At 40.6% G+C, this 24,925-nt stretch overlaps 1 protein-coding gene across 2 annotated transcripts in view; it reads right to left on the reverse strand.

The window, feature by feature from the left end:
- Positions 1 to 18,680, reverse strand: part of SLAIN1 (SLAIN motif family member 1) — a 64,772-nt gene extending 46,092 nt beyond the window's left edge. For both annotated transcript variants that reach the window (XM_082434865.1, XM_082434864.1), the window contains exons 1-2: positions 17,956 to 18,680; positions 3,339 to 3,478 (exon numbers count right to left, since the gene is read on the reverse strand). In XM_082434865.1, the coding sequence (XP_082290991.1) occupies positions 3,339 to 3,478; positions 17,956 to 18,569 (754 nt within the window). In that variant the 5' untranslated portion in view covers positions 18,570 to 18,680. The remainder of the gene's footprint in view (positions 1 to 3,338; positions 3,479 to 17,955) is intronic.
- Between the last annotated feature and the right edge of the window lie 6,245 nt (positions 18,681 to 24,925).

The following is a 24,925-nucleotide window of genomic DNA, read 5'->3' on the forward strand; positions in this document are numbered from 1 at the left end:
TCAACAGCAATCCTCAAGCTAAAATATAATGCAACACTGCCTTCTAAACTCTGCTGGAAATGCTTTCTAAACTAGAATTCTACATGTAGCCCGAAGAACAATCAAGTGTAAGAGCAAAGGTATGATAAAGACATTTTCAGACATATGACGTTCTCACCACTGACCTCCCACATACCCTCTTTGCACTTCTACTCCTCACAAAGAGCAACAGGAGAATATACTCTGCTAAACTAGGGAAGATAAGGAAAAGGAAGTCTCTGCATTTAGGACACAAGCGATACAATGCAGAAAACAGGATGCGGAATTCCCAGGATGAGAGCAAAAGGAAGTCCCACCATGACAGCTGCGCACAGGCCTACAGAGAACAAGGTAAGACTGCAGTAAGAATAGAAGGCACTACCAGGAGGAATGGTTAAACTAAATAAATAAAAACCCTTGGTGGGTGTCTATGTCTAACCACACTGAGGATGTTTCATTTGGAGAGTCTAAGGGTAAATTAATGACAAGGATCAAGAAGATCAAGTGTCTTTTTACAATTAACTAAAGGAAAAGCAGAGTTAAATGAAAAAAGAAACATAATGATAAAATATTGCATGGCTTCGATGTAAGTCTTGCTATCATAATCCATACTGATGTATCCTAAAATTGGTAAAAAGCTACATGACGGAATATGTGGAGAAAAAGTATAGCAGGGCGGGGGCGGGGGCGGGGGGAGTTAAAAATGAAACCTTCACCACCCAAAGTAGAAAGCCAACCGGTAATGATTAAAATTGATAACTCAGGCAATAGCCATATAAGCCTGGAATTTAAAAAGAGAGGGTAGACAAACAAAACCAGAACAAATAGCTTTTGTTAAGTAACTGCATCTGGGTAATAAAATGGGCATAAGAGAATGGGGTAGGAATTTGCCCTTTTCCTTATAATGTCTGTAAGACTAATGCTTGCTAAACTATAGATGTACTGCTTTATAAAACATGTTAAGTTTCAAAAATTTTTTTCATCCATTGAACAACCTATTCTAATCCATTACTTCTTATCTCATAATGGGATTATGGATTATGGATCTTTGGAACAAAAGCATTTAGTCTCACAGCAAAAGAGGATTTAGATTTATATACAAATTTAGTAAAAGACTAATTTTGAATTTGAAAAGCTAATTCTCTGCTCAAACTCTTTTATATGAAATTTAAATAAATTACACTATGAATAAAACTGCAATTCATGTCCTCATGACCTCACAATTTTGCTTTAGCCCCTTGCCAATGAAAGGAAAATAAGATAATAAGGCACTTAATCTAAAATCTCAAAAGTAACCACCAACTATGATTATTTTTAAATTACATTATGTTACATCACGTTAAATTAACACAGCCTCTCCTCTATTTTTAAAACCAACCTTGTATGTAGATCTACCTTGTGTGCAAATGAACTATAAAGCAGGGGTCGGCAAACCTACGACCTGAGTGGCCCAAATCCAACCTGCCCCTGTTTTTATAATACCCACCAACTATGAATATTTTAACCATTTTCAAAAAAAGGTAAAAACCAAAATTAAAAATCAGAATATATTTCTTGACACATGAAAAAAAAAGTCACATGAAATTCAAATCTCTGTCCACAGATAAAGATTTACTGGAACACGGCCTTGTTCATTAATGTTTGCATCTATGGCTGCTTTCTAGTGATGGCAGAGATTGGATGGCCCACAAAGCCTAAAATATTTACTATCTGATCCCTTTCATATTGTTGACCCTTGAACTAAAGGATTCTAATTCTGAATTTCATTTGAATTTTATTTTTATTTTATTTCAAATGAAACTGAGCAAAATTCATATATAAAAATATACATATAAAAAGTCCTTGAATCAGAGGTATTTGAATAAGGAACCTTAGGGATGGCCTATACAACCTTTGAAAGAGAAAATAATGGTCCGCTTAGGGCCACTCAGGGAAATGGGACCAGAATCAAGACCAGAGTCTCGGCTCTGAGATGGCTGTCCTCTTAGACACGCATCTGTCACCAAAGTTTTAATCCTAGTATGCCTGTGTTCCTACTCCACTCTTCAACTTTCTATTACTACATCAATTATTTCATTTTAGTTAAAATGCTAATAAAACATGCTAATTTTTAGTTTGGCCTTCCCCACATATTTAAAACAGATTTCTGTTCATATTTACTGTTGACTGTGCCAATAAAGCAGGATGGAATACTGGTTAAGGACAGTCTTTGGTGCCAGGGAGACCCAGGCCCTGGCTCTGCTTCCAAGGACCACTCTGCCCTCGTAATCCTCTCAACTTCTCTAAACTTCACTTTTCTCACCTCTAAAAGTGAGTGTAGTACCTACCTCAGATGAGCAGTTAGAACACAATGAAAAATGTCAAGAACTTAATGTTCTGACTGTCAGAATTGAGAGCTCGAGAAATGTTACCTATTATACTTTGTCTTATCATGTCCAAATATTTTATAAGCATTCATTATCCTTGAAGAGTTTTATAGGCAGTGTTCTCAAACCTCAGTGTGCATAAGAATCACACTGGTGACCTTGTCAATGCAGATTCCCTTGGCGCTACTCTCAGCTACCCTGATTCTTTAATCTGGAGGGTTAAGATTAACCCTTAACCCCATTTTCAAGCTCAAGTGTGATTTGGATGTGAGTGACCATGGAATAAAGTGCACCTAGATAATGAAACAGATACCAAGAGGTTAAGAGACAAGCAAAAGCCTAAATAATTACAGCCTTAAGTACTAGTCTACTTTATCAAAATAGCAAGGAGCTGAGTACTACTCATTCCTTTTGCTTTTTTTTTCCCCTGCTACAAATATCCTAATTATTTTTTTTACTTAAACTTATGTTGGGCTCCATAATTAAATGTTACATACAATATGAAGATTATCTCCTAGTTTGTAAAGGTTAGGACTTCCAGTTATACATCCAAATAAACATTTAGGGAACTCAAAAGGTCAGTGCCCAGGTCCCAGTGGAACCCCAGTTTACTATCTTGGAATTCAGCAACACAACCTTGTAACCATTCCCAGAGAATGTAAGACTGGCCCATTTTATGTACTGGTACATTCATAAACAGAAAGAAAAAAATAGAAAAATAATATGTATTCCTACAACACTAAAAGAAGCTGAAAATCTGGCTAAAAACAAGCACAAAACTAAATATATTCTATAGCGAGAAACCCTGATGTGTAAACATATGAAGTGAATCACATGCAACATCTGCACCTCAGGGTAAGGTTTTTCAATTAAGTGTCTATTCCAAAACCAGCAACAAAACCGAGTGGACAGTGGCAGGAGTTTGAGGATGCCGGTGTACGGGGTCGCGGTTACCTTGCTCCAGTCTAAAGCACAGGGAACGCCTTGCTGCTTCCATCTCCGGAGTCGGATTATCTAGGACATGTCTACACCACTGCAAAGGGCTCAGGGATTTCTCTGATGACGGGAATGTCTTTGAAGAGCCAACGTATAACCTTAAAAAAAGAAATCTACATTATAGGGATTATATAGCTACACAGAGATTACCTCTCTTCTACTTGAGAAAACAACATGTATTTAACAGTTTCTATCAAAACAGAACTCACATTTGATTACTTCAAACACCAAAATCATTTTTAACAGATAAATATCCCCTGGTAGAATATGACACTTTCTGTAGCTCGGTGGCAAGGAGGACTTCAAAAAACTATGGAACACTGTATCAGAGAGTCGGAGATCTGGGGCTCTTGCTACTGAACTGACCTGGGGCACCGTGATGATCTGATCAGCTCACTTATATTTCTAGAAGTGAACATTTTCATCTCTCTTTGACAACAGAATCTTATGTGAACTTGGGCTAATATACATAAACATGATGTGGCAAACAAGGCAAGTCTTATTTGCATTTAACAAAAATAAGTCTAAAAACAAAAGTCAGCTGTTTGATTCTCTCAACCCTTAAATAATCAGATATTTCCCCTGTCTTAAATCTATACGAAATTTGATATGTGCTTCTTTCTCATGAAAGCCAAACAGCTTTCAAAGATATGTTTTAGGAAGAGTTCACTTTCAGCATCTACGCCATTGCACAATAGTGGGCAGGATTCAAAATAACTACCCTGGGGCACTACAAGTCATAACAAAGGTTTTCTCTCATTGAGGTACTGTTTTAAGGTAGGTTTTAGAATATTTTCAGTGATAGCGTTATACAAAAAGGTTTACCTTGAGAATTAACCAACAGTTGACAGAAAAAAGAAAGAAAATTATAATCACAGGCTCTAGTAACTGACCTGGCTATATAAAGCTTTATTCTAATTACAAATCTCATTACAGTAATACTACTTCAAGCAAAGTTACCGTAATTCTAATGGGCAGGTGTTCTTGAACTAACAGACTTCATTATTCACTTCTACTGTTATCATCCAGTCCGCCACCTATTCGAGTCACCTATCCCAGAGGGTCGGGGAATGTAGTATTTAGCAAATTATTCTTATGGTTCGGGGTTGGCAAGCTTTTTCTATAAGGGCCAGCTAGTAAATATATAGGCTTTGTGGCCAGAAAGTCTCTGTCATAACTACTCAACTCTGCCTCTGCAGCCCCAAAGTATCACCGACGATAAATAATAAGTACGGCTGTGTTCCTATAAACTTTATTTATAGATACTGAAAGTCGAATTTCCCATAATTTTCACGTGTCAAAATAGTATTCTTTTGATTTTTTCAATCATTTAACAATGTAAACATCTAAGCTGATCAGCTACATAGACCAGGCAGTGGGCCCAATATGCCCACAGGACACAGTTTGCTGACTCCTGTCAGGAGATGAAGATTCTAAAATCTCTCTTTTAATCAACTTGACAGTAATCCTAATATATCATTCTTCCCTTAGAGTGTGGACCACCGTCCTGCCTTCATTGAGAGTATGTTGGTTAGTTAAAAATTCTTATTCCTAGGTCCCACCTTGGCCTACTCTGTCAAGATTATCACCAATCTCTGTAGATCCTTCCCTTTTGCCCTTCCTCGCTGTCAGACCTCTACACTGTTACTGTGTAGCTCTCTCTAGACCCCTGTCCAGGACTGGGTAGCTCACTCTAGACCCCCAAGTAAAGGTTAGTCTAAGCCAGTTGTTCTCAATCTTTGACGTATTAAAATCTCTCAGAGGATTTGTTAAAACACAAATTGCTAACACCTAATTGCAGGCAGCTCTGACCTACCTGATTCAGTAGGTTTGGGGTAAGACCAAAGAATGTGAATGTCTAACAGGTTCCCAGGTGATGCTGATACTGCCATGTGGAGACCACACCTTGAGAGGGACACACTGTGCTGAGCCAATCGCGCCAGCTCCATTAATCCCACTTGCCCAATGACTGGTTTAGGCACAAGCCTTGGACACAGTCCTAGACAATAAAAACTGAGGGCAAATATTCTGATGGGCATGTGAGCAAGTTTCTCCTCATGTTTAAAGGGGTCACAAAAGACCCACTTATATGTTGCCTACAACATGGGCACTTTAAATATAAACACATGGGTTAAAAGTAAAAGGACAGACCATTGCAAAAACAAATAAACAAAACCTACCCACAAAGAAAAGCCCAGGCCTAGAAGGTTTCACTACCAAATTCTACCAGATATTTAAAGAAGAATACCAATTCTTCACGAATTCTTCCAAAAAAATAGGAGAGAGCACATCCCAACATGGTCTATGAGACCAACATAGCTATGAACCCTGATACCCAAACCAGACACAGACATTACAAGGTAAGAAACTAAAAACCAACACTCCTCATGAACACAGAAGCATAAGGTCTAAATGTTTTAGCAAATTTGGTACAACCATATATAAAAGGGACACTTCGTCATTACCAAGTGAGGTTTATCCCAGGAATGAAAGGTTGCCTTAACATTCAAATACCAGTGTAACTTATCACATATACTAAAATAGAAACACCATATGATAATCTCAATATACAAAGAAAAAAAAACATATGACATCCATTCCTGATAAAAACCCTCAGCAAATTAAAAAAGGGAGGAAACATCCTCGATCTTATTAAAGGCATCTACAAAAAAGGATCCTTAACAGTGAAAGACTGAACACTTTTCCCCTACTATCAAGAGCAATACAAGGCCTGCAGGTTCTAGCTAGCACAATCAGGCAATAAAGAAAACATGTGGATTGGAAAGAAACAAGTAAATCTGTCTTTATTCACAGACGACATGATTGTCTATATAAAAAAATCGTCTATGTATAAAGGAATATATAAAAAAGATACTAGAATGAGTTTAGCAGCAAGACTGTAGGATACCAAATCAAAGTACAAAAGTATTTCTATATTAGCAACAACCAGTATTTTTGAAATTTCACTTCCCATTTACAACAGTATAAGAAAAACCATAAGATGCCTAAGGATAAGTCTGACAAAAGATGTCAAAGACCCATACACTGAAAACTACAAAACATTCTGAGAGAAATTTAAAAAGAAACAGAGAAACGGACCATGTACATGGGTCAGAAAACCAAATATTGTTAAGATGTCAATTATCCCTAAATTGATGTATTTAACAAAATTCCAATCAAAATCTCAGCATGCTTTTTGTAGAATGTAAAAGCTAAAATTCATATGGAAATGCAAAGATCCTAGAATAGTCAAAACAATGAAGTTGGAGAGCTACTGCTAACTGATTAAGACTTATTCCAAAGCTACAGTAATAAAGACATTTAGGATGGCATGAAAATAAATAGATCAATGAAAAAAAAATAGATGGTCCAGGTACAGAAATACTAACATGTGGAATACTGATTTTTTTGACAAAGTACAGAGATAATTCAATGAAGAAAAGATAGTCTTTTGAACAAATGGTGCTGGAACAAATGGATACACGTATACAGAAAGTGAACCTTGATCCACACTTTACACACTATCCAAAGTTAACTCAAAACAGATGACAAAAATATGAAACCTAAACTGTAAAACTTTCAGAAGAAACTACAGATGAAAAACTTTGTGTCCTTGGGTTGGCAATATTTCTTAGATACATTTTTTTAGACTGAAAGCATGATCCATAAAAGAACAAAAATGTATCGATTGGACTTCATCGAAACTAAAAACCTTGCTCTTCGAAAGAGACCGTGAAGAGAATAAATGACAAACCATGGATTGGGAGAAAATAGTTGCAAATCATTTATCTGATAAAGAAACTTATAAGTGGAATATATAAGAAATTCTGCAAACTTAATAAGCAACCCAGTTTTAAAAAACTGGTAATGGGGCTTCCCTGGTGGCGCAGTGGTCGAGAGTCCGCCTGCCAATGCAGGGGACACGGGTTCGAGCCCTGGTCTGGGAAGATCCCACATGCCGCGGAGCGACTGGGCCCGTGAGCCACAACTGCTGGGCCTGCGCGTCTGGAGCCTGTGCTCCGCAACAAGAGAGGCCACGACGGTGAGAGGCCCGCGCACCGCGATGAAGAGTGGCCCCCGCTCGCCGCAACTAGAGAAAGCCCTAGCACAGAAGCGAAGACCCAACACAGCCAAAAATAAATAAATAAATTAATTAATTAATTAAAAAAAAAAAAACTGGTAAAAGATTTAAACAGATAGTTCACCAAAGATGAGCTATGGATGGTAAACAGGTGTATGACAAGAGGCTAATCATTAGTCATTAGGGAAATGCAAGCTAGAACACCAGTGAGATACTATCACACAGCTGTTAGAATGCCTGAAGATAAGATTAGCCATAGCAAGCCTTCGTGAGGACATGTGCAACTGAAACTCCTAAACTGCCAGCAGAAACGTAAAATGCACAACCACTTTGGAAACGATTTTGGCAGCTTCTTTAAAAATTAACGTACACCTAACTTTCTGTTACAGCCACTCAAAAGTCATTAAGTATTTACCTGAAAGACACAAATGCCATGTATCTATGCAAAGACTTATCTGTAATAGCCCGAAACTGAAAATAATCCAAATGTTCATGAAAAGATGAATGGATAAAACAAACGATCCTTGTGTCCCTACAATCTAAAACCTTCACGATAAAAAGAAATGAACTACTGATTCATGTAACAACAGAGGTGGATTTCAAAATAATTATTTTGATTGAAAGAAGCCAGACCAAACCAAACAAATGAAAAAGAGTACTTACTATATGATTTCACTGATACAAAAGTATAGAAAACACAAACTAATCTAGATTGACAGAAAACAGATCAGTGGGTGCCTGAGTTGGAAGTAGGCAGGATCAGGACAGGAGGAGATACAAGGGGCCACAAGGAAGCTTAAAGCATTGGGCTCTCTCCACTATCTTGACTGTGATGATGGTTTTATGGGTTATACGTGGGCGCAAATCTATCAAATAGTACATTTTAAATATATGCAATTTATATGGCACTTATACCGTAATGAAGCTTTATGAAGAAGTCACAAGACAGTAAGCAACTGACTGCTTCCCGCCCTTCAGTGAGCCTGGAGCTGCCATCCACCAGGCAGCTGGATCACAGAAGCAGGTGCCACAGCCCTGACAGAAAGCAGCCGCAACACTAGGCAACTGTGCAACTTCCTTCTCTTTCAGCTTCTTTTAAATTAATACATTTCCCTCACTGTTTAATGCACACACAGGTTCACGCACTCTCTGAGCATCTGCTTGTTTGCAAACCTCTCTCAGCTCCCATGCGAAGCACTGCTCTGCCCATCACCTCCAGCATCCCACGGGACGACCGCTGCTTCCTCCTGCCGCTAGGAACCTCCACCAAGCAGCTTGCCTGGGGATTTCACACACTCCCACCAGTTTGGGGGTTTTTCTGGTAGAGCGTTTTGCTTTCTGCTTGCAGGGAACCCCTCAGGAAGATGTCCTTAATCTCTTAGGGCCTGCGTAATATGGTTCTCTCATTTGACCACGCAGCCTCACAGCACATTCAAAAGCAGCTTCCCAGAAGTACATGTAATGGCTCTGGGACCCACTCTGCCATATTCACGTACAGGGACTTCTCTCTCTTCTCCTCCGCTGTCCCCCCATGCTATCTGCTACTGTGGCTCACCCCGACCCTGCAGTTCACAGAATATGGGGGTGATCATGCAACTGAAAGCAGGGAATTCAGCTGAAAGCCTGTGTGAGGAGTAGGTGGGACCCCAGATCCCCTCCTCTACTCCACACTGCCCATCCCACCACACCTCCTCCGCCACAACCTAAGACCGGAGGCTTACTATTGACACGTGCGTAAGGCCGACCCGGAGAAGCTCTGACTTCAGGCACACAGAACTTAGCTGAAAGACAGATGAAGTACCCCCACTGAACCAGAGAGGCTGACCAAAAGTCTACTTGCTGAATGGTTAGCACCCTAGGCCCATTTTCCCCTTTACATTCCTAGAATCGACTGCCTTAACTCCTATCTCCCAGAAGGTTTATGTCTGGAGACACAGATGAACCCAAGAGAAGACCTAAAGATACTGAAACCTGAGCTGGCCACCCACCCAATCTCTGGTAAAGTCTACCAGCCAAAGAGTTCCACCCACGCAGAGCCTTAGATCAACTTCGATATCACCTTTGGGTATGAACAGACAACCCACGACACCAGATATCTGCAATATTCCTTTTAAATAAAACCCTGAGACTAAAAGTATTGATAGAAGGGAAAAAAAGAACTGAGGAGGAAAAACAATGCAGGGAACAGGTGAAAAATCCAAGACAACTGTAACTGATATCATCCGAGAGAAAATGTTGTATTCACAAGACAAAAACAGGATATTTAAAATGGAACAGCTTCTTCTTTCTTGGCAAATGAAACAATTAAACTGTTATAGAAGAAACAAAAAATCCAATAAGTGAGTTTGGAAGATCAAGTTGAAGAAGTCTCCCAGGAGCAACACATAGACAAAGATTAACAATCAGAGGAGAGGGATAAGAAAATTAAATGACTGTAATAGGCAGGCCTCCATCTCATTATTATAAGTTCTAAAACACCCATGAAAGTGAAGAGAAAGTTATTTTTTTTAAAGGCAAAAAATTTTCCAAAGTTGAAGGCAGGCCACCAGGTTCTAGAGGGAGGCACCCACAAATGCTCAGTGCAACAAATGAACAGACAGGCCCATACAAGGTACAACGTGACATTTAAGAACCCTAGGGATAAAGAAAGAAACCTAAAGAGAAAGTCACAAAGGATTCAATACCCAAATCACAGTGCACTTCAATAGCTGTAAAACAATAAAAACTGGAAAAAAATGGAACAATGCCCTCAAACATGAGGAAAAATAACTGACTTAGACTTTTATACCCAGACCAACCATGAATCTTGTATGAGGATAGAATAAGGACATTTTCAAATACAGGATTTCAAAGTGTACTTCTCATGCATGTCCCCTTTCTCAGAAAGCTTCCTGAGGCTGCATCCCACCCACAAGAATAAATGAAATTCCAAGACAAAGGATTTATGAAATAGGAGATCCAATATTGGCAAGAAGCCCGAAGGAATTCCCATGATAACAGCATTGTGCATCCAGCCTAAGGAGCAACAGTGAAGACTGGAGCAATGGGATGAAGCATTCTAGAACGGATGGCAGTACAAAACAAATTTTTAAAAACAGATTTAAGAGATTATCAAATATGTTTGACCTTCTTGAGAGATGTTATGGCTCCAGTATTTACAGAAATAATTAGTAATAAGGGATTAAAGAAAGTGAAGGGGGAAGAGAGAGGCCATTATTAACTCTTGGAGGAACAAAGAGATTAGAGAAAACAAATGTAACATACAATTAACAGGACTCAGCTAATAACAGTGATAACCATAACACAGGTCCATTACGATGATTTAAGAGAAAAGTTATAAAAACCATTATGAGAAGGGAAAGAAGATATGGTAGCTGGAGGATGAAGGGAAGAGGCCTTAGTCCTCATTTTCCAAAACAAGTCTATATCTGTTTAAGATCATGTAGTATAAAGACTGTTTAGAAATAAAAAACAAGGGCTTTCCTGGTGGCGCAGTGGTTGGGAGTCCGCCTGTCAATGCAGGGGACACGGGTTCGAGCCCTGGTCTGGGAGGATCCCACATGCCGCGGAGCAACTAGGCCCGTGATCCACAACTACTGAGCCTGCGCGTCTGGAGCCTGTGCTCCGCAACGAGAGAGGCCGAGACAGTGAGAGGCCCGTGCACCGCGATGAAGAGTGGCCCCCGCTTGCCGCAACTGGAGAAAGCCCTCGCACAGAAACGAAGACCCTACACAGCCAAAAATAAATAAATTAATTAATTAATTAAAAGAAATAAAGAACAAAAGAAACTGCCAAAGGAGTATAAAGTAATATCTATGTGGAGGACTCAGAGGTAGGACAGAGTTGGGAGAACCGCTGCTTTCTGTAATAAGCCTTGGTATAGAAGAGTTTTTGAACCATTTACATCCTACTTATCGTATTACCTTGATAGAACTTTAGAAGTACTACGCATATATGTGGAATTAAGATAGAAGGGATCATTTTTAAAGTCAGTCTCCAAACAATGTTCCCAGGATACTTCTGAGCCTACTATTTCTCTGGCTAGGCCTAGAACTGGATTTAAATAGAGAAAAAGGGCAGTTAGTTATGAAGATCACGTAGCTACAAACTCCCTGAGTATAACATGTCTCCAAAATTAGATAAGCAAGGTAAAACCTGTATTTCTCCTATATGGCTCTTATCTTCTAAAAAGTCATAAAAATCACCTCGTTCATTGTCATTACAATGCCAGCAACATTTACAATATCTTAGTCTGCCATTGTTAATACACATACCTCCTACTAACTGCTCTTTCAACTTCTACCTTTCGTTGACAGTATATTAGAATCTGGCAAGAATACCTGAAGAGCCTTAGTCTAAAACTTGAGAATCCTTCAAATAGTAGAAAAGCTATCATTTAAAATGTCACACTCTAATTTTCCTTCACTTCTCTTCAAAACTTCCAAAAGCACATGACTAGAAACTATTGTCCTTCTCACAGAATCTTTTTATTTTTCATACACTTCATCTTCTGGACCCCCTGACTGCATACATGCACTAACACTGGGAGGTTGGAAATAATACAAAGTCCATCATAATAACCCTGAATGCTTCAAATGAAGTGTTTCAAAATGTCTAGAAAAATAGTCTTGGTTATTCTCAACGTTTGGTTCTAAAGTCATCCTTCTGCAGATAATACAAAAATAAATGGTACAACAAAAATAATTACAATAAGTCCCCTACATATGAACGAGTTCCATTCCAAGAGTGCGTTCATAGGTCCAATTTGTTCGTGAGTCCAACAAAGTTAGCCTCGGTACCCAACTAACACAATCGGCTATATAGTACTGTACTGTAATAGCTTTATAATACTTTTCACACAAATAATACATAAAAAAGAAAACATTTGAAAAGTACCGTACAGTACCAGCTACATCACTGCTGCCTTTATGCTTGCTTCTGGACATCCTGGGCTTGACTGAAATAAAGATGCTGTACTACTGGACTCTATACAGTACTGTACAGTAAAGTACACAAAAGCACAACCACTTGTAGAGGATGCATGCACATGACAAGGTACACCAGACAAGTGAACTAACTTACGCGATTGGACATGTGAACATACATTCGCATCTTTGAAAGCTCACAACTTGAAGTTTCGTTTGTAGGGTACTTACTGTATATGTATATCATAGACCTGTCACTGAAAAGTAATATGAGTCAATTTTCAAACAAGCCATTTTGAGAGCCTTAAATCACCATAAGTTTTATTTTAAGGAAAGGTAAAACACCAGCACTGATTAGCACAATCAATCAATCTTAGTCAGCTTAGATTCACTAGCATGTGCTAGGGTCAAGCTGGTTAGCCCCTGCAAAAGAAACTTACCCCCAATAAGCTATTTAAAAGGACACATTAAGTCTAAATTTTAGTTACTGAAAGTCCTATAGCAGACTCTCCCCCCTCCCTCCACATTTATATCTGAACTCTATTTCAGTGTCTCACTGCAGTGAAAGACACTGTGAAAGACACATCAGCATAGACTTCAGTCAACTCCACTTGCTCCTAGAAAACACTGCGCATTTTCGATCAGCATTGTCAGAAAGTGAAGCACCCTCTGGTCTTTCCACTGAAAATCAATTATGCAAAAAGCAGCTTAGGTGGTCTAATTTAGCTGTGCCATATGTATAGTACAAGGTGTTCAACAGCTTTGATGAAAAATTGGCAATGACTTTGGCCAGCTGTCCAGGGTCTTGGTGTTACACATGGAAGATGAATATCTCATTCATTAAATTTTCCTTAATTTGTAGATATCACCAGTTTCCCCTTGTATCATTAAGAAGTTTTCTCCTAGAGTGGCATGGACTAATATATACTACCAAATGGAAAATAGATAGCTAGTGGGAAGCAGCCGCATAGCACAGGGAGATCAGCTCGGTGCTGGTGCTTTGTGACCACTTAGAGGGGTGGGATAGGGAGGGTGGGAGGGAGGCATGGGAGGGAGGAGATATGGGGATATATGTATACATATAGCTGACTCACTTTGTTATAGAGCAGAAACTAACACACCATTGTAAAGCAATTATATTCCAATAAAGATGTTTAAAAAAAAAAAAAGAACTTTTCTCCTGTCTTTTCCAGTTGGGCAAGTTAAAATCCCTGCCACATCTCTTTTAAAAATAAACGCCTCCTTTAATAGCTGTATTTTATACCAGTTGGCATGTTTTAATCTTGGCATTGTCTGAATATAGACTCGTCTTCTGGTTGAGGTGACCAGGTCCTGATTTACCCCAGCACTACGCTATCTTCAGGGAGCCGTGCTCTTCTACCTGTTTTCTCCAAGTCCGTTTTGCTTTGAACAGTACAAATTGGAGTTATTCTAACTTTAGCCATAAGGCACAAATGCATTAGCTATTTCAACCCAGGACATATACACATAAAACTGAAATAAGTTTAATCAAGACACGTTTGTATTATAAGATACAATGTACTCTGATCCTGATTTTATATTCCACTGAACTTCATAAAAAATAATACTGAGTCAGTCCACTAAATTGACTTTATAACCTATTAATGGGTCACAACCATGATTGGAGGAAAAAACACCAATGTTGCAAACACTTCTGAATCCATATAAATAAGTCTAAATTTGAGTCAATTCTTTCAGTAAATAACTGAAGAAGTTTACGTAAGTTATTTCTCCTTGGCGCTTAACACTGAAATTAGGGAGCTGAAACAGGTCACAGAAAGGTCTAGTATGCAGTTAATGATTTAGTGCTCCCATTGCCACTTCATACCCATCTGATTCCCTCTCCTTGTACCCTGGTTCTTCTTAGGCTAGTGCTTCTCAGCCTGGTAACAGTGGGACAGAGACGTTTAAAACACCCTTCTGTACAGACTGGCAAATCACCCAGTCACACCATGTCCCACATATGCATCAGGACTTTAGTGCTTTTGAACTTTTTTAATTTGCTCCTGATACTTGGTTTCTCCCCTGTACTTTCTGGCCTACGGTCTCCTGGAAAGCTAAGGCTGTCAAATTAGTAGTAAGATAATGGAAGAACTGATACAGCAGGATGTGAAGTTTACTATGGGATTATAATAACTGGACTTAAGAATGAAGGTTCTGAAACCAAAGTCAACTTTAATTTTCTGAGACATTGAATTTTAGCAGCACTGTGCTAAGATAACCAGATTGTATCAAGGCAAAATTACATACTTTAAATTCAACTAAGATAAATATTTGAAGATATAAGACAATTGTTTTGTTTCAAAGCTTTTCATCAAAACAAAAAGCAGAACACATCATTCTTCTTACATCACAGTTTTTTTTTTTTTTTTTCAATAAACAGAAGAAACTTATAGGCTAAATAATTGTTTGGAAAAAAGGCCTATGAGACCTGACTGATCATTCATTAACTAATGAACTATCATCAAGCAAATACTCTTCTATTATTCACTTTTTTCTTTCACACAAAACTCTTGAGCCAAGTGCTGTCCAGGCTGTACATTCTAAGATTGTATTAGTAAAAACAGACTTACGTGAAAGAACTTCTAAAATATTCAATGATTAACCTACATTTGTGAACTTTCCTTCCTAAGGATCTGACATTTTAGCAGGAAGTGCTATTCTAAATAAATTATTAATTTTGTTTAACCCATTAGGATGAAATCATGATAAAAATGTATGAAAAATTGTAGGTGATACAGTTAAAGTAACATTATTAAGGACCAAGTTACTGTTAACGATGATGCAACTGTTACAGGGAAACAAAGATGTCCAAGATGTGTCCAATGAAAGGTAAGTGTAAAAAAACTGATGTGTATATATTTGCATACTGATTTGTATAACTATGTTTTTACCTTGAAGGATCTACGGAAGGTTAACAGGGTTAACTCTGAGTCATAGTAGTAAATTGAGGACAAGAGGGAAGACTTTTGTGACTTTATATTCACTTCTGTGTTCTGTCTTTTACAATGAAAATGTGTAACTTATTTTAAAATATTTTAAAATAATTTAAAATAATCAGGTACATATTATCCACTTCAGTTGTTTCTTAATAAACAGGGAAGATAAAAATAAGTAGCCTTCCTGCAAACATATCAGGGAAGCCAAATGAAAAGCACTCTATTGATGACGGCACCAGGCAGGGACATGCGGTTTGCAGTGATGAAGGAACATCAGAAGGCTCTGCAAGCATTAACAACAAGTGGGTTTAGCTTTGAAAATTAAACCCTGTTGACTGTTGATGAACAAACAGGCCAAGTACTGCAATACAAATATATTTCAATGTGTAAAAATGCTCTGATAGAAAGTTTTCTATAAATCAGGTGACCTTACAAAAATTTTAAGGCCATCCCACTAAGATTAATGATCCCTCCCTGTTTTTCCACCTGGGATTCTAACCCTGGGTTTGTTTTGAGGAAGATACTGTATAAACAGTGTGCCATTTGTCTATAGAAACATCTGTAAGGTGTCAAGGCATTGATTTAGTCATTCACAGATATACTTGATGAGTGAAATTAGTAGAACCTGCTGCAAATCAAACCTGGTTAGATTTGCTTCAAACCATCTGAAGTGCTACTAGGCTAATCTCACCAAGTTGGTGATTTTTTTTTAGTTATTTTAATGGTGTTTTAACAAAAAATAACTACAAAAGGAAAGCCTAAGATATCAAAATACTAGCAATAGTTGGAGGATAACTAAATATGGTAGAAATCCATTTAATAAAAGAAAATATTACAACTATATTCACTGTGTATGTACTAGCACAAACCTAATACACCTATAAAATAGTAAGTGTATCATGATAAATTTTAAAATGCTAATAGTTTTAAAGCACAGGATTGATCCTCATCCAAAATACAGCAAGTTTCCTTCTATTATTTAAGTACGTATCTCCAGAAAAGGCCAAGTGGGGACTAAATCAATCTAAAATAATTTGAAAGTGGCATAAGGGCTTACAGTTATTAGTAACAACCTAAGCACCATCAGGAGAGCATTTTCTGCTACCATATTCAGGCTGAATCTGAGATCACAACACAGCCTGGACTTTACAAAAATAAAGGTGCAGCTTCTAAAGAATGGCTTAAAGTTCCAGACAGTGGCGAGTTGTTTTGATTTTTACGACCTGAGTTACCTGCCCAGTTGCCGAAAAGTACTAAGTAGAAGCATGACTATGCCTTATTATAGCTCCCTTTATTTTGATTCTCAGAATCAAACCAATTAGTGTACTTAACAGAGTTCTCAACATAAAAAAGTGCAAGAGAAAAGGGCCACCACAGTTCCCAATGGGAAACCAGCAAGGTTCTCCATCTCCCACTCCCTCCTGAGCAATCACTCAACGTAAACACAAAGAAAGTGAGGAAGACCCAGCTTGGAAAACAGGAAGAGGACCTAAGATTAAACGAACTACAATTACTCTTCATGCTACTGCTAGGTCGAGGTGAATGCTGTTCATTCTCCCTGCGTGAACCTAAGTCCCACCTGATCTGAAGCTTCTATTCATCTGACCACATCACACTACCTCTAATGACTGAGGAAAACATGTGAACCAACCAAAAGAAGTCAGGAAGTGACTGCTACCCCATGAGCAAGCACCATTAAAAACAAATAAAAGAATCAGAACCCCCCTCTCCCCCCAACCCCACAAGGTACTCATTGATGGAAAGCAGACAGAGCTAACCAGATTTCAACTGGATAAATGCTGCCAGCCTCAAGTTTTCTGCTAACCAACTTCAAGTTTCTAAAAAATAAAAACAAAGTTTCTCTAATCTCACTTTTCTTCAATCACCGGTTTTTTAAATTAAAGCCAGTTCCCTGGGTCCTAGGTAACAGAGTGCCTGCAAGCTGCTCACTCCATTCCCCGAAAAGCCTTCATTGTTTTTTTTTTTACGCCGTTACTGATGGGAAAGCCAGTGAGGTCAGCACACTGGAAAAAGCGAGCCTGTTTCTGAAGAGAGAAGCTATCAAAGAAGATGCAGCGAATGAGGACAAACCACTGCACAACTCAAAGAGTAAGAACGAATCTCTCAAGGAGAGATGCATCACTAGGCGGCTTGGGGTGCCGAGGAGGCAGGGACAGCACGCAAATCCTGTCCGGCCTTGGTTTGCGAGGACAACACGGTAACAGTCGCAGATGGAGGCCAACCCCTACCCATTCCCCGTCACTCCCAAAAAAGACTGAGGAAAAAGAGCACGACTGAGCGACATAAAGACAAGATAGCATGGATTTTGCAGTTAACGCTAACGAGGAGCTTGGCACCCAATCGTCAGCAAAGACGACAACACAAGGAGAGGAAAAGGACCAGTTCATCCCCAGATGGGTCGGCCTGAGCTGTAACAAAATAGGTTTCCACCCTATTTTTCCACAGCCTCCTCTTATCGCCCGGCTCGGCACCTGCCAGGTCACCCCGTCTGGGGGCAGTGGCTGAGGTGCCCCTCTTCCTTCCAGCCCTCGCCCTCCCCGGGCGTCGCAGGCGAGGGTCCCGAGGGAGGGAGCGGAGCTCGGCAATACCAGGTGCAGTCGTCCTCGTCCCGCCAGGCGGCCACGCTCTCCAGGTCCAGCGGCTCCACCTCGTCCAGCAGCGTGGGAGGCGGCGAGGGCGGCGCGGCGGCGGCCCCGGGAGGTGTCCCCGCGCCCCCCGGCTCCGGGCCGCAGCCGCCCGCGCCGAAGAAGCCCGCCGCCGGCTTGAAGTAGACGAAGGGCGCCTCGGGGGGCTGCGCCAGGCTGCAGAGCAGGGAGGGCGCCGGGCCGGGCAGGCAGTAGGTCCCCGGGAACGCGGGGCCGGAGCCGCCGCTGCCGCCCCCGCCTCCGCCCCCAGCGCCCAACGCCAGCCCCAGCCCCAGTCCCCCCGAGGCGGCGGCAGCGGCGGCCGGGGGGCTCCGCGGAGCCAACGGGCAGCAGGCCCCGGCGGGGGGCGGCGCGGCGGGGGGCGGCGGCGGCAGCAGCAGCAGGTGCGGTGCGGCGGCCGCGCTGGCCGCCCGGCTCCGCAGCTGCTCGTTCTGCTTCTCCAGCTTGCGCACCAGCTCCTGCAGCTTCTTCACCTCCAGCTCCGCGTTCACCACCGGCCCGGAGCCCGCTCCGGAGCCGCCCCCCGCCGAGGCGCATTTCACCTGCTCCGCCATCATCGTGGTCCCCGAGGGCGCCGCGGCCGCCGGGGGGGGGGGCGGGGCGGGGTGCGCGCCGACGCGCCGGCTCCTCGGGCCGCGGGGAGGTTACGGTTCTTTCCCTGCCGCCCCGGCCCGGGGGTCGACTACGCTGGGGCAGAGGCCGAGGCGGCTGTTCGCATCAGCACCGAGCCACTGCCTCTCGCCGAGGCAGCCGCCGCCGCGCTGCTCTGCACATGCTCAGAGCCTCCCTCCAGTCCCTTGGGCGCCGCCGCGGCTCCGGGTTTTAGCCGCGGCCCCTGGGCGGGGCGGGGCGCGGGCGCCGGGTGGGCGGGGCTGGGGTGTTGGACCAGCCGGGGGGCGAGGCGTTCCCGAGGGGCGGGGCCGGGAGCGCGGGCTGGGGTCCTGGGGCCACCGCCCCCGGCCGCGCTACCCAATCCCAGGTGCCTGATTGGACCTGGCCTGAACTTTCCCGCCACCGGCACTTCCTCCCGCCGCGGGGGAGGGAGCGAACTGAGCTGACTTCGGAGCCAGGGGCGGGGTTCCAGAAAAAGCAGCCGCAGCAGGTGCCTGCCCTGCAGGAGGGCAGCGTTTGCCCGCCGGTTTGCTACCTTCCAAGAGCACTTGGGCTTAACCGTATCGTCTACCAGCCACTAGCTAGTTAAACCTATAGAAAACCAAAGGGCCGGGAAACGGTATCTTAAGAACCAAAAAGTAAAAACGTGGAACGGAAAGGCTTTGAGGTGATGCTATTAATCCCTTGATTGGTAATACAAAAACAAAATGGTGGGAGAGAAGAGGCCGAGGAGAAAGAAAATCTCCCTCTCACTAAGAGGGGGGAGAGTGGCGTCCCCCCCACTAAAGAGCCAAATGTTCAGTTTTTTCTAAAATTGTCCGGTTTGAACTATTGTATTACCACCAATGTTTGCCGCAATAAAAGAAAAGCATTTTTATACTATATACATTCATTAAACAAAAGATCTTTGAGCACCTAACTCTGTGCCAGATACCATTCGAAGAGCTGGCCATGCTTTCAAGTGAACAAAACAGGCAAAAATCATTATGGGAGAAACATGAGTAAAGTTGAATGGTGTTCCATCTGTTAAATAATTTACAAGCTATTAGGTCAGACTTGCTGGCGTGAGGTTGGGGAAGAAAACGAGAAAACCTCAGAGGTCCAACCCCAATACCCCCAATCTCACCTGCAAATTTGCCTTTTCTTACACCTTCTGGAAATTATTGGTAGATCTGCTTGTAAAAGCGGGGTGAGGGGGTGGCTTAAGCAGAAGAATTGAGTCTTTTCATTCAATTGATATTGATGTAGCATTTTGGGGTGTTTATCACAGAGAAAAGTCTGAGATTTTATTATGAGAAACTTCCACACAACTGGTTCCCATCCTCAGATGATATACTATCTAGTGAAGGTCCCTGCTCTGCGACTTTACATACCAATCTTTGTGACAATGTACCACATCCCTCTGGAACTGGTTATTGTATCCGTTGGTTTTAGATACAGCTCTGTGCCCTCCTGCTCAGAAACACTTGTGTCTCGTCAGTTGTCAATCTATATCTCCAATTTCTGTGTGTAGGGTGGGTGATCTGCATTTAAGTTGCTTGGTGAGATCTTCCGTAGATTAGATAAATATGTATAATAACTACCCTGAGCCTTCCTATCTGGTGTCCCAGCTTGCTACACCACCACCTAACCACCTGTATCACCCATCACCTTTCCAAGTTTCAGTCTATCTTCTAGATATTCTGGTTATTACTAAAACCTGGAGAAGTGGAGTAATACTACTGAAAGTCCTAAGTAAAGAATCTATTGAAGGATTTTCCGCATGCTCAGTGGCAGATGTGGGTAGCAGTATCACTGCAACACAAAGAAAGGGAGACAACAGACACAATGAGAACAAAGAGCTGCTGGGTTCCACGTTAGCAAAAGAAATCGGGAACAGGCACAGAAGAGCAAAGACAGCAAGAATTAAGACGTAAAGAAAAGCAGTTATTTTACTGCGAAATTTATAGTAAACATCCAGCTTCTCCTCCATTTACTCAGTAGGGTCTATAGAATACATCCAAGCAACCAGTAGTCAAGCCTTAGAACTGTGTTTTCTAAGTAACAATTAGTATTGTAAACAATCTTTGTTGTTTCAAAAGAGAGCATTCACTGAAATTTAGACCTAGCAAAGAGGTGAAACATTTTGTCCTAAATTTCTATTCTGCGTTCTTCTTCTGAAAAGACAAATTTGCTCTCTTCCTGTGTTTAACCTGTGAAAGGATTCATGTCTAGAGAAATTTTAAATCATCTCTTTCTTTCCTATGTCAGCACCTCTTTTTACCCCTTCTGTGAATTACATATGTACACACAACAGAAACACTCAAAATGTACCCTGATTTTAAGTTGGTATCCCCAGGATGCCTGTCTCTTTAACACATAATTAAAGAGGTTGATGGTGTCAAGGTTTCAATTAAGCAGTGCTGATTTTTTATTTTGATGCAAATTTGTAAGCTTTGTGTTTTGAAAGAAATTGCATGCATAGCTTCTCCATTTTAAAATATTTTTGTTTTAAATGAAATACATGAGGTGATTTCAGAGGTTTACAAAGAAGATATGGAAAATAAAAATGTATGTCTCATTAAAAAATTTATGCTTTAAGGATACATTTGAAACACCATAAATTGATGAGAAATATCCATATATCACACATGCAAAATCAGATAAAGAAATACATATTTCTCCGGTGCTCCTCATTCCTTACACTTCAGAACTATGGTCGCTGGGTCACTCTAGTGAATTTCAAGAGAGAAAATAATTGATTTGTATTTTTCACATATACCTCTAATAGTATCTATGGACGTCAAATTGATCCATCCACAAAATTGGGAAGACAGCATAGTTTCTTCCTGAGTTTGTAAATCTAATTCTCCAAGGAAATCTAGGAACAGTCTGTTATTATCCCAGTTTTACAGTTAAGCTAACAAGGTTAGGTTACTTGCCCAAGTTCAGTCTTAAAAATGACAATAATTCTTAGCACAGTTTCTAGTGGCCCAACCACTCTTCTCTTTATCCCTTTGTCTTAGAGTGAAATTCCTCTTAAGAGTAAGCCCCCTATGTTTTAAATGCAGATTTTCCATCACTGCAACAGACATACCCTAATATGACCACTACCTTCATTCAAGTTGATAGATCCAATTACCACAAAAAGAAAAAATCACTAATGTGTTAAACTAAGATCAAAGATCCCCAGCTCTGTTTTCAAATTCATTCGGAGGAACCACAGCATTTGTTTTTGTTTGTTTGTTTTTGTTTTGTTTTGGGTTTTGGTTTTTTTTTGGCCTCTTAGTTGAGATTCCTGTTTATCCATACAACATACTTGCCTTGAATACTGTGGATCCCCACTGCCTTTGTCCAGTGCCTAGCAAGTGTCTAGCACATAGCAAAAACACATTGAAATTTTTTTTTAAGAATACATGGATAAATAAATCCCAAGTTCTAGCTGAAATTTAGACAAGAACCTCATCAGTTACTTCTATAAGCCTCATTTGTCATATGGTAACAACATGGGAGGATTAGAAGGCTTTTTGCAGACTCCATAATAATTCACATCTGACCCAATTAAAAGCTATAAGAATACTTGCTGCATTAATGTGTGGATTTTAGTGTAAGGGAGTAATGCAAAGAGAAAGCAAAAATATATGAAGCCAGATTTTATGTAAAGAATTCCCTGTGTGGGTTGCTCCATTCAAACCCCACCCAGCTCTACTGGAATTCAGGCCAACGACCCATGTAATTATGCCCTGTAAAGGCACATACAGGAGTAGTTATAATAATAATAATAATTCTGCTGATTTGGCAAGGTATCCTTGTCAGAGCCCTTTTTAATAAACACTTATTACATGTCTATTATGTTCGTCACCATGCTAGATGACTTTCTAAAAGTGAGTAAGACAATGTCTCCACCACCTAGACCTTGTCTAGTCAGAGAAAAAAGCATATAAACAGTTGATTATCGTCCAAGACATTGTGCTAAGTGTCACGACGAAAATACAAGTCAACAGCTTAGGGAGTGCCCAAGAAGGAACAATTAATTCTGGCTAAAAATTTTCGGAGGACTTCGTGTAGAAAGTGTACATTAGGGGCTTCCCTGGTGGCGCAGTGGTTAAGAATCTGCCTGCCAATGCAGGGGACATGGGTTCGAGCCCTGGTCCGGGAAGATCCCACATGGCGCAGAGCAACTAAGCCCGTGCACCACAACTACTGAGCCTGTGCTCTAGAGCCCCTGAGCCACAACTGCTGAGCCTGCATGCCGCAACTACTGAAGCCCGAGCACCTACAGCCTGTGGTCCGCAACAAGAGAAGCCACCGCAATGAGAAGCCCGCACAGCGCAACAAAGAGTAGCCCCCGCTCGCCACAACTAGAGAAAGCCTGTGCGCAGCAATGAAGACCCAATGCAGCCAAAAATAAATTAATTAATTAATTTTAAAAAATGATTCAAATAGTAAATTTTTAAAAAAAGTGTACATTATTTCATTTGGTTCTCCTTATCAAGCTGTGAGGCATTGGGGCGAGTATTGTGATATTCATTTATCAGACAGAATATAGGGTGTATCAAAGCAACAATAGAACTAGGATACCGCCCCCAGCTCTAATTCCTAGTCAATAGTGTTTACTCCTGTGGTCAATTTGTTTTGTTTTATGAATCGCTCACGCTCATTAAAATGAAACTTTAAAAATTTACCTTAATAATAGCTATTGGTGCTTATTAAATGCCAGCAACTGTTCTATGCCCTTTACTTGTATTAACTCATTTAATCATCAAACAGCCCTTTGAGGTAGTTTCTATAATTACTCCTGTTTTATAAATGAGGAAACTGAGGCACAGGAAGTCACACAATCTGCCCAAAGTTACCTAGCCAGGAAGTGGCAGAGCCAGGAATTGAAAGCTAGGCAGCCCCAGCTCATTCATTCATTGTATCTCTTTTCTGATCTTGGGCAGCACCTAGCAAAATACCCTGCTCTGGTCTTAACGGTTTATCAATAAAAACTATTGACTTATGCAAAATCAATAGCCAAGAATGCCTTGAACAAAGTCTGATTCATTAACAAGCAAATATTACTGGAACTTAAAAAGTCACCAAGCACAGATCAGAAAACAGTAGGTTTCCAAGATCAACAAAGTTGCTGGTGCTGGTACAACATTTCTGACAGTACAAAGGCTATTCATTCAATGCTTATTTCTGTACGGATGACAAAACAGCGTAAACTGTCACTGCTTTGTTTTGTATTTCTGGCCATTTGGATTCTTCAAATGTCAATATCACTCCTAAGAATACTCAGAAGGAACCAAGTCACAGCCTATGTTGGACCTAAACAGATCCCATGATGATCTTGGATGTATTTAAAATTTCAAAAGTATAAAAATAATTTTTTTTGAAGTTCAGAAACTTACTTCAAAATCTGAAACTTTTTAAACTAAAACAAATAGACATTTTTGAACAAGCTGCTCTTTTTGAAAGAAAGTATGTAAGATTCCTTAAACGTTGAAAAAAATAACATCATACTTAAACCTTGAAAAATAAGCATCTTTACAATTTTCCCCCAATTTTTTAACTTTATAAGAGAAAAATGAATCTGGTATGACTTGAGTCTTGCTGGCAAAAATTGGTACTTTATATTACCATCACACTGGATGTCTACTCTAGAGCTTTTGAAAGCCTTTGGATTTTGAACAATCTATTTTCTTGTTTTCCTCAAATGTTTCTCTCATCATAAAAGTCAGTGTGGTAGAGTTTTCTTTCTTTAATTCAAAAGAGCTCTTTTTTCCTTTGATAATTTCCGGAGCTCTTACAAAAAACTTCCTTGCAAAAAATTGGGATCACACTGAAGTGTTACAAACCAAAGTCAGAAATCATTTGAAAGTCTGACACAGCAGGGTTAGAAGTCCTCCTGTCATAGCGGATCATTTTAGTTCTCCTTCGAGTTACTGGCATAGCTGCAAGGACTTGATGGGAATCTAAGTAAAAGGCAGTGGAAGGCAGCTCACAGAAAATAGTGCAGCATTCTCTCGGGCAAATCATCACATTCTAGAAATTATAAGCCAGCCTCAAAGAAGTTGCGGCAGGTTTACTCAAAACAAACCTCCAGTGAGTGCCTAACCATGGTCTGTGCATATAATGAGCTTTCAGAAAATAGTAATGATTATATCATAACGGGGTTATCTGTGTTTCAACTATAATATTTTGCTCACCCTAGATCCTGCACAGAGACAATGATTATAATCATGTCACTGAAGGATTGTGTCATCAAGATTACAGATATGTTCTTACTTCTTATCTTCAGGAATATTGTTTGTTTGTTTAGTTTCAGAAAGGAAGT

Source organism: Balaenoptera physalus (genome assembly GCF_965194825.1).
Source record: "Balaenoptera physalus genome assembly, chromosome: 18".
In the NCBI taxonomy this organism is placed as follows: domain Eukaryota; kingdom Metazoa; phylum Chordata; class Mammalia; order Artiodactyla; family Balaenopteridae; genus Balaenoptera; species Balaenoptera physalus.